General features: G+C 47.2%; 3 protein-coding genes across 3 annotated transcripts; all 3 read right to left on the minus strand.

Annotated features, from left to right (window-relative positions):
• Positions 1-702: 702 nt before the first annotated feature.
• On the minus strand, positions 703-2,359 carry dhh1 (DExD/H-box ATP-dependent RNA helicase DHH1; the record flags this gene model as incomplete). The annotated part of the gene is made up of 3 exons (XM_040792256.1): positions 703-2,148; positions 2,198-2,270; positions 2,319-2,359. The coding sequence occupies 3 exons, from the start codon at positions 2,357-2,359 to the stop codon at positions 703-705; spliced, it is 1,560 nt and encodes a 519-aa protein (XP_040647969.1).
• A 541-nt stretch (positions 2,360-2,900) lies between these two features.
• PGRI_045440 (DNA repair protein SMC6) lies at positions 2,901-6,868 on the minus strand (the record flags this gene model as incomplete). Its single annotated transcript, XM_040792257.1, has 12 exons — positions 2,901-3,047; positions 3,094-3,142; positions 3,202-3,344; positions 3,395-3,553; positions 3,610-3,712; positions 3,760-4,416; positions 4,467-4,732; positions 4,783-4,876; positions 4,924-5,483; positions 5,534-5,761; positions 5,809-6,741; positions 6,788-6,868. 12 exons carry the CDS (start codon positions 6,866-6,868, stop codon positions 2,901-2,903), a joined length of 3,420 nt encoding a protein of 1,139 aa, XP_040647970.1.
• Positions 6,869-7,305: 437 nt separating this feature from the next.
• PGRI_045450 (uncharacterized protein) lies at positions 7,306-8,874 on the minus strand (the record flags this gene model as incomplete). The annotated part of the gene is made up of 1 exon (XM_040792258.1): positions 7,306-8,874. The coding sequence occupies one exon, from the start codon at positions 8,872-8,874 to the stop codon at positions 7,306-7,308; it is 1,569 nt and encodes a 522-aa protein (XP_040647971.1).
• Between the last annotated feature and the right edge of the window lie 676 nt (positions 8,875-9,550).

The raw sequence follows: 9,550 nt of genomic DNA on the forward strand, positions 1-9,550 counted from the left end.
TATACGGCCTTCGGCACGTGCCATTACCGTCGTCGAAGATCAGTTCTTATACTTGGGAACTCATATATGAAGGCAACACATTAATCGAATCCTACAAATTATTACAATATAACAAATTGGAGGGATATTGTCAATTCACTAGCTGAATCTACCTAGATCCGTTAATCAACTAGTGCTCCTCCAATTTTTTCCTTCTTTTTTTGGTTTTTTTTTTTAGAGTGGGTGTTGTTCACCGTGTATCTAACAACGGCGATAACACAAAGTGAGTGTAGGCAGGAATATGGTTAAGCATGGTTAGAGTGGGAGAACTCCAGGGTGCCAACAAAAGGTTGGTAAAGGGCGAGATCGTCACTCGTTGCGTAGGGAAAATAAAAAAAAAGAGCCCCCTCAGGAAAAATTCGCATGACACGCTTCTCCTGTGAAACGCCATTTGCATTGCAAATCCTCGAAACACAGAATACAGCTTCGGAAAACAAAGAGCGCAGGCGCCGAAGATGCATTTTCCTCAAGGATCCAACTCATAGGACAAGGGACCGGAACGGAAAAGACATATGATACATTGCACTCCCGTATCATCATGACCGGATAAACAATGCCGAGATAGCCCGGCAAGATCTCGAAGATAGAGCGGAATAGAATAAGAGAATCGAGGAAATCAAAGCGCAGCGATATGGAAAAAAAAGTGTTCACGCATGTCGGTGCTTAAGAGATGGGCGCCTGGGGCTGACCGGGATTTGGTTGACCAAAGGTGATTCGGTTGGCGTCATTTTGTGCCCCACGACGTTGGCCCTGTCCACGGCCACGGTAAGAACCGCGTCCCCGATTATTGTAGTATTGGCCGTGTTGCCCACCATGCTGCTGGCCATGCTGTTGGCCATGAGGTTGCGGTTGGCCATTGTGGTTGTTCCGACGAGGTTGACGATCTCCGTTCATGTTAACGGATCCAGCCCCAGTCTGAGGTGGAGGGTTGGAGATGGGCCGAGGGATGTTTTCGGGAGAATCATAGACATAAAGCTTCTTGTCAATATTCTGAGGGATGGGCTGGATTTCAGTACCCAATTCTTGCTCAATCTTGTATAGGTTGAACCGATCCTCCCAGTTGATGAGGTTAATGGCAAGACCCAAGTGTCCGAAACGACCTGAACGACCGATACGGTGAAGATAGGTTTCCGCGTTCTTAGGGAAATCAAAGTTGATCACAACGTTGACAGCTTGGATATCAATACCGCGAGTCAACAGGTCCGAACAAACCAAGTTGCGGCATACACCATTGCGGAAATCATGGAAGACTCGGTTACGGTGCTGCTGAAGCATCCGAGCATGAGAGTAAAAGCATGAATAGCCGAGTTCGGTGATTTTTTTGGCCAGAAGTTCAACCCGGTTGGTTGAGTTGCAGAAAATGATCGACTGGTTGATTTGAAGCTTGGAGAAAAGAGTGTTCAAGCAATGAACCTTTTGTTTCTCCTCGACGAAAGCATAGTACTGGGTGATACCGCGCAGGGTAAGTTCATCCATAAGGTTGATCTCGTAAGGGTTGCGCATGTGCTTGTCCTTGAATGACTTGACGATCAGAGGGAAAGTGGCACTAAAGAGCATGACCTGGCGATCTTTGGGGTGGAATGACATAAGTTGCTCAATGACAGGAGTAAACTCGGGAGACAGCAATTTGTCTGCTTCATCCATCACAAACGTTGGGCATTCGGACAAGTCGGCGACACCTTTGCTAGCCAAATCCAGTACTCGTCCAGGGGTTCCCACAAGAATGTGAACAGGGTCATTCAACCGGATAATGTCGTCCATCAAACCAGTTCCACCGGTGGTGACCATGACATTAATACCGAGGTGTTTTCCTAGGGTCTTGCAGACTTGTGATGTCTGGAGGGCGAGCTCTCGTGTGGGCACCAGGATCAAGGCCTGGGTCTTTGTACTTTTGGGGTTGATGCGCTCGAGGGTGGGGATAACGAATGCAGCGGTCTTTCCAGTGCCGTTCTTAGCTCGGGCCAAGATGTCTCTGCCTGTGAGGGCAACTGGTATCGTCTCTTCTTGAATAGGGGAGGGCTTTTCAAATCCAGCCTCAAAAATGCCCATCATGAGTTCACGTTTGATATAGAAATCCTCGAACTCGAGGCCTTTTGTGGCAGTAACATCCTATAAAAGTTAGTAATGTCGAGTTGACTGAAACCAACAAAATACCCACCTCAGTTTGTGGGCGAGCATCTTTGGGAGGGAGATTCAATGTGTCCTGCAGTTTTTGCTCTGAGGTTGCTTCCCTGGTCAAGTTAGATTTTGAGGACAAAGAAAAATAATGATTGACTTACAGCTTAGTATTGCTGAGTTGTGCAGCAAGCGCGTCGGCCATTGTGACGATAAGGTGCTAAGGGGATGAAGTGGGAAACAAGTGCGGTGACCGATTTTGTTTGCGATCAAGGGTGTATGTGAGAAGGTGCGGAATTTGAAAGAGAAATATTTTGAGAAAGGTTTGACGGTAATGCGAGGAGAGGAGAGGGATGCTCGTCAAAACCTATAAAGTCAGGTTTGTAGGGGACGGAGAGATCGGGTATTCAATGGAAATGAAGCTTCTGTGTGGAACCAAGAGATATCTCTGCCAAAGCTAAAGAGAGTTCACAGATAGAATAAATAATGGTAGAAACCAGTTTTGTTGACAAAGAGGGAAAAGAGAAAAGTAGAGGTTGAGATTATGATGGCGGGGAGCGAAGAGGTTTGAGGTAAAGTGAAGCTAAACGTTCCACTGGGTATGGTCACGTGCCGACTGATATATTTACTATATTCACTACATACTACATTCGCTATGTTGTAGTTTGAGAATAAATTTCCAACGTGACATAAACATGGCATTTCTTAAGGGTATTTCGCTGCAAATAAGATCAACATTGGAGACTTCAGCGCCGGAAGTTTAGTGTTGCTTGCCCACGTTCTGGCTCTGCCAACTCTTTCACTCTGACATCTGCAGAGATGGTAATATCAGTTTTGCTACCAGGTGTGATCAGAATGAACTGTCGCCCGATAGATCGTCTAGCCGCAACCATCTAGAACAGTTAGTGATGATCATTACGAAGAAGACGTGGCACTTACAAGCATGTCAATCGCCATCTTTCGGTTGATATGGTCCATATACACATCACTTTTTTTTTAAGAAATAGTCAGCAGTCAAAACAATTCAAAGGGCGAGGAAGAACTTACAATTCATCAAGACAACGGATCGGAGATCCCATGGCTTCCCAGAGAGACAACAACAGACAAACTTGTGAGAATGACTTTTCTCCACCGGACAGTGTCTTTGCACCTCTCCCGGTGCTATCATCTTTGGTAATATCAGGTTCAACCTAGACCGTAGTTAGCATCCATTTCCTCAACTTTTGATGAACAAGCTTACTTGTAGATCCAGAAGTTTGTTGGTATGATCAGCCAGAAGGCGGCCACGGAAACTTCTCTCACTCAAGAGATAGGTGAATTGAGCTTTCGCTCTGGAAGAGATGTGAGATCTGAAGATTTCCCATCTCTTCTTACGGTTCTGGAGGGTATCTTTCAAAGCCTGAACAAATATTAGATTAGACCAAAAGAAACCAAAGCAACAAAATGGGGAATTACCTGACTCAAGGCCGAAAATTGTTCAAGTTGCTGCAAGGCTCGATCATAGGTTGCTGCAGTCTTTGTTGCCTCAGCAGCAATTTCCTCTCGAGAACTTCCCAACCTGTTGACTTGTCAGTTATGTAGTAAGATAGGCGGAAAGAGACATACTCTAGGTTATAGCGATCAAGATCGCGGCTTAGTTTATCAAGCTTTTTGTCAAGACTGCCAGGTGTTTCTCCTTCGTCCACAGGAACTCTAGGAGATACCAAGCTGGCCTTTTCATTGTATTCAATAACCCGTGCTTTCACCGCTTCTCTTCTTGCCTCGATTGCAGTCTTGGTCTGTTTATCTTGGTTGATTAGTCTAATAGCTTCGTTCTTCTCGTCGAGGATTTTGGCTTGTTTTGTTTTCACAAGATTTTGCTCGCTTTCCGCAACGTGGAGTTTTTCCCGGAGGGTGTCAAGGTCAGAATTTTTGGTGGATAGTTCACGCCGAATTTCTTTGACAGCCTGGGCGGCGGCTTTCATGGCTGCCTCGCTATCCTTGTACGATCCCTCATTGAGCTGCTTCTCGTCTTCGGCTTCCTTTAGAGCTGCCTGTAGCACATCGATGCGACCATCCTCGGCGTTCTCTTTATCCAAGGCGTCTCTGAGCGCCTCGGCATGATCTTCCAATCGCTGCATTTCAATTTGCAGATCTTTCTCGGTTCTTGCGTGTCGAACCAGTGCCTGTTTGCAGGCCTCGACTCGCGACCGGGCAGTTACCAATGATTGCTCGATGTCATTCTTCTGGCGCTGGAGGTCGGCGATAATGTCACGTTGTGCACTAGAGCCATCAGTCAATGTCATATGTTTCCAGATAGAGGGCTTACTTACTTGATTTGCAAGGCCACGTCGGATTTCATGCGCGGGCCATCGGTCCACCCCATAACCGGAGCCTGACTCGGTTCTCCGGCTCGGCTATACGAGAGATGGAGTCCTCGGCGTCGATCTTTTGGATCAATGGAGTAACAACGCTTAACGTTTCTTGGTCGTGCACCGTCGAATAGTATAGCGGAGGCTTCATTTACGTCCTCGATCAACAGCATTTGCTCAATTCCATGGTTGATGATCAGTTGTCGCCGCACTAATTCGTTGTCGATCTGAAAGGTCAGCACATTCCATAAATCATGGGAAGGATGGGGGTGGCTACCTGAAGTGTCCGTAAGACAGTCTTGTATTGGGAGTCTGGTTCATGTGCTGAGGTATCCAGACGGCCACCAGAGCCAATGAAGATCGGACAGTTGCTGTCAAGTTAGCTTTAGTTTCAACATGAACCTTTGGTGAAACTCACCACTGAACCCGCCGCATGATATCGAAAAGCAGCTTCATGTCGTTTTTGGACGAAACGATGAAACTGGAAAGCGTGCCACCAAAGACTCTCTCCAAAATAGCTGACCACTTCGGTTCTAGCAGAGTGACATGGTGACCAATTGGGCCGACAGGGGGTGACCCCCATGATTGTTCCTGTTGAATGGCTTTGAGGAGTGCAGGCATTTTGATATTAAAGCCGGACTGTCTCGATCCGCCTTCTTTAGTGAGATTCCGAAGTTGGTTCTCCGCTTGACCGATCTCGCGTTTTTTCTGCTCAAGCGGAGCTTTTGCTTCTGTTAAATCTGTCTCGGCATTTTCAATGTCTTCCCGTAGGCGAGCGGCACCCTGGCGATGCTCTTCGTATTCTTTTTTGGCAGTAGAAGCGTCATTGGCGGCTTGTTCACACTCAGCTTGTTTTCGAGCGTACCCGCCGCCGCTCACATCTGCGAGACGCTGATTCTCCTCGTCGACTTTTTGTTGGGTATCCTGGATCCTCGACTGGGCTGCTTTGAGATACTCCCTAATTTGGCGTTGTTCCGCCTACACAAAACAGTCAGGGAAGGTATGCCACGGTGACTAGAAGTACGTACCTGTAGGTCATGGCATCCGGCGACCTCCTTGTCCAGTTTTTCTTTTATTTTGTCCCTTGCATCTTGGGCCTCGTTCACTGCCACAGCCGCACGCCAGGAATGCTCACCCGCGGCTGTTTCCTCTTCGGCAACTCCATCAAATGCAGCATCAAACCGAGTGAGGTGAGACTCAGCCTCAGCAATTTTTTGGTGGGCCTCGGCGATTTGTTCGGTGAGTGAGATTTCCATCTGCCTTGTCAGTCAATCGTCAAAAAAAGTGGTAGGGTGGTACTGACTCTTTCTTGCTCTTCAACTTGAGCCCAAGCCATTTGGCTTCGGATATTCCTGATCCGTTTTCGCAAAGAGTCATGCTGGTCAGAAATGTCGAGCTTTTTCTTTGCTAATTCCTTGCGGCTTTGGAGGACATGTACATCTTGAGCGGATGTCCTGAGCTTTTCTTCGATTGAATCAAGGGATTCCTCCACTAGGCGGTAGTCATTATCAAGCTGTTCCAACTGAACGCCTTTGACAAAGAATTTGTATTTCTCAGCTGGGCTTGATGTACTCAAGAACTGACGGGCCATATCCTGAGATAGTACGTTCATAGGGTTTTCGATCTGTAGAGAAAAGTAGTCTGTGATAGCATCCAGCTCGCTCTTTTTAGTCGAGACGATACGCCCATTCTCTGACTTGATCTTGAACCCGCTGGCACCACTTCGGGAGAAATGACGCTCGACAATAATGGTTTTCCCAAAATCGTCTGACATATAGGCACCGTCGCCTTGATTCTTGATGCGAACAATGATCGTGCTGTTTTCTTTGCCTTCTTTGATAAAATTCTTCAGGCTTTGGCCACGATTTGTCGCAGACGCTTTGCCACCTAGACAAAGAGTAATCGCCGTCAGGATCGCACTCTTGCCGCTGCCATTCTTTCCAACAATAAAATTGATGAGAGGACCAAGTTCCACATAGAAATGGTCATGGCACATGAAATTGTAGCACTCAACGCGTTCGAGGATTCCATGTTCGGCGGGCACATTGGCTTCGTCAATCAGGTGGGAGTATTTCTCTTGTATGATCTGGGTCTGGCGGAGCTCTAGCTCATCCTCGTCGTCGATAGGCGCATCGTCGTTGACAGCTAGAAGTGAATCGGCGTTGGTAACATCGTCAGAGGAGATTGGAGACCCTGAGTCCGTTGAGATCTCTGAATTCGTCCGCTGTCGTTTCCTCTGTGACTATTAGCTCTGCTTAAGTTCATACTTGCTGGAATCGTACCGAAGAACTCATGGCTGGCTGGTTAGACCCATCGCTTTCCTCGGAGTCCGTAGACACCTGCACGCGCTTGAGGGAGGGCATTTGAAGAAATAATTATCAACCAAGGCCAGCGGTTAGCATAGCCAGCAGACTCGTCAGTCTTAGCTGATTGTCGCGGTTTTCGGCCAAGACCCCCACGAACTGATAATCCGGAGGTCGCGTCGCGTCCGTGTCAAATAGGCTGAGTAATCAACTTAGCAGGCACCTTTGTTGATTTTAGTTTTGTTGTCGATTTCAAGAAGGTCATAGATGGAATTTTGGAATGGTCTTGCTTTATGGGGAGAAACTGGGGGCAATAACGACAAGTGTTTCTTTGTTCAGTGACGACAAAGAGAATCCGACGTTAGAACTATGGACGAATATAGTTACGAGTATCTATTATTGCCTCAGGCACTACATGTGCACATAAGATGTAGAGGGAGGATATCATTTTGATAATGAGCTGATTCGCTCCATCTACCGCTGGATTACATTTTGTTTTAGAGGTACGCGAGCTGATTGCGCATGTTCTCTAGGGCATCAAAATTAGCCCGTAGAGTAGTGGCAAGGACACTCGAACCCTTGATATTGCCATCACTTGCCCATTCATCGCATGTGTGGCGAAGCTGCTGGTACGCAGTTGCAAATGCACTCTGCAACTCGAAAGTCCGAGCACAGGACCGGCCGAGATCATTCATGTAATGGGTAGGATCTTGTATGCATAATCTTTGCGCAATAAGAGCATTCCGCTTCACAACGGCGGTCCGTTTGGCGCTGATTAGAGAACGCTGACCTCGCTGGTGGGCAGGTTCATCAGCTTTGGGAACTGCAGTTATCATGTCTGCGCTGAAAAGTCCGGGGGGATCCACGGCGATGCCAACAGACTGGAGGTCAACTTGGGTGCCATAGAACTGCAAAAGAGCAAGGAACTGGTCACCCAAGTTATTGGGCCCGGGAAACCGGCCATGATTCATCTTGAGGAATGCCACAATGAGTATGGCTAGCGCATCTGGTCCAATACTCGCCTGCGATAAGCCAAAAAGGCCACGCGCCTCTAGCAATGTGCGTGTTACTGCGTACAGAGGTCGCAGGGCAGGGTACTCGGCCTGGTAGTCTTGTAGATACTCCGTGATCGCAGGGATACCCTCGCCACAGTAAAATTGTAGCAACAGCCCAGTCGGCCGGTGGAGAGCGGATAGTGCAGGGTTTCGCTTGTCAGATAATTTGACATGGTCACTGAACGTATCGGTGTGCTGTAAAGCTCTTTGGACTTGACGCAGAAGGCGGGTGTGGGCATCTCGGATCTGAGGCCGCGTGGAGCTCGGTCTTCGATCACGTTCTAGTGATCTAGGAAGGTCTTCATATGGTAATATAAAGTCAAGATCCGAGTGCGCCAGTACAAGGCCAGTGCAGTGGGATCCAATTACTTTCGGGGCATGTGGGACCACTGTTTTCAGAAGTGAGGCTACCTCTATCCTGAGCTTCTTTACGCGGTCTCGTTCCTGGGGTCTTGGGGTCAGGTATTGTTCTAATGCTCGAATTTCTGCATCCAGAGTGGTCTCGGCATTGGTACGAGGTAGCTCCAAGTTTCTCAGCCATGGACTCTGTGCTGGACCTGTTCCTGTAGGTTGAATCGCATCTTCTCCATGTCGACCAATGAGTGATTGGTGTGAGAATATATCCACATGACTTTTGTGTTTTTTCTGGCGTTTTTTAGACACCGGATCAGGAGTATCAGATGAATATTCCGAATTGGGTAAAGCTGATTCTGCGGGTGATTGGTAGTCGGCACGACTCTCAGGTGGGATCTCAGGTCGCCAAAGTCCCGCAGGATCTTCAATGGGGTAAATCTTGCGGATCAAACGAGACCGATTTGTGGACCGATGGGCCTCTAAGGTTTTTCGGAGGCTATTGGCAAAGACATTGGGAGTCTTGGCTACCGCAACGGAGTTATGGAATGGACGAAATAGGTGAGAAGGACGGATGCGTAAAGGTAGGCTCGAAAGCTGCATAACAGTATCACGGCATTTGAAGAGAGCAAAAGGGGACACCGGAGTGGATGTCACCATGCCGAGGATGCATGCAGCTTTCTAAGATTATTTGGCTGGACTTTATTTAAGTGTTGATGCCTCAGGCATAAATAACCATGTGACGTTGCATTTTTTACAAGTTCAGTTTTATATCTGTATAAATTATATAGGCATTTTTATAATATAATAATATATACATATATACATCAATTGATTTATCTTGGTGGTTTTAGACATACCAATAATATAGATCAAAGCACATATACCTGTGCATGTACGTATCTCTATAAATACTTGGAAGATATAGAAAGAAAAAGAAACAATACATGACGTAGCACTGAGGAAATATCCACAAACTCCCCCCCCTTACTTTCCATCATAAAACAGTTTCTATAGCATTTATATACCTATAAAGTGATGAATTTGAATATCTCGTAGGTGATCTAACTGGTTTCCCCCCTCTAACCGTCATTGCCTTGATAACCTCGATAAGACTTCACTTCACCGCTTGCCCCTCCATCCTTATTCCTTATTATCCCCCTGGTCCTGACATCGTTTCTTCCTTTACCTATCTCAGTATTTGATTTGATTATCTTACATCGTCCATGGCTTTCTTGCGATAGTCCATCTCCTCTCCTACCGCCCCGAGGTACGTACCTCGATCATCTTCTCATTTCCAACCGACGTCAAGGCTTCCCCCCACCACCCCCCCCCC

The sequence above is a fragment of the Penicillium griseofulvum genome (genome assembly GCF_001561935.1).
Source record: "Penicillium griseofulvum strain PG3 chromosome Unknown contig_82, whole genome shotgun sequence".
In the NCBI taxonomy this organism is placed as follows: domain Eukaryota; kingdom Fungi; phylum Ascomycota; class Eurotiomycetes; order Eurotiales; family Aspergillaceae; genus Penicillium; species Penicillium griseofulvum.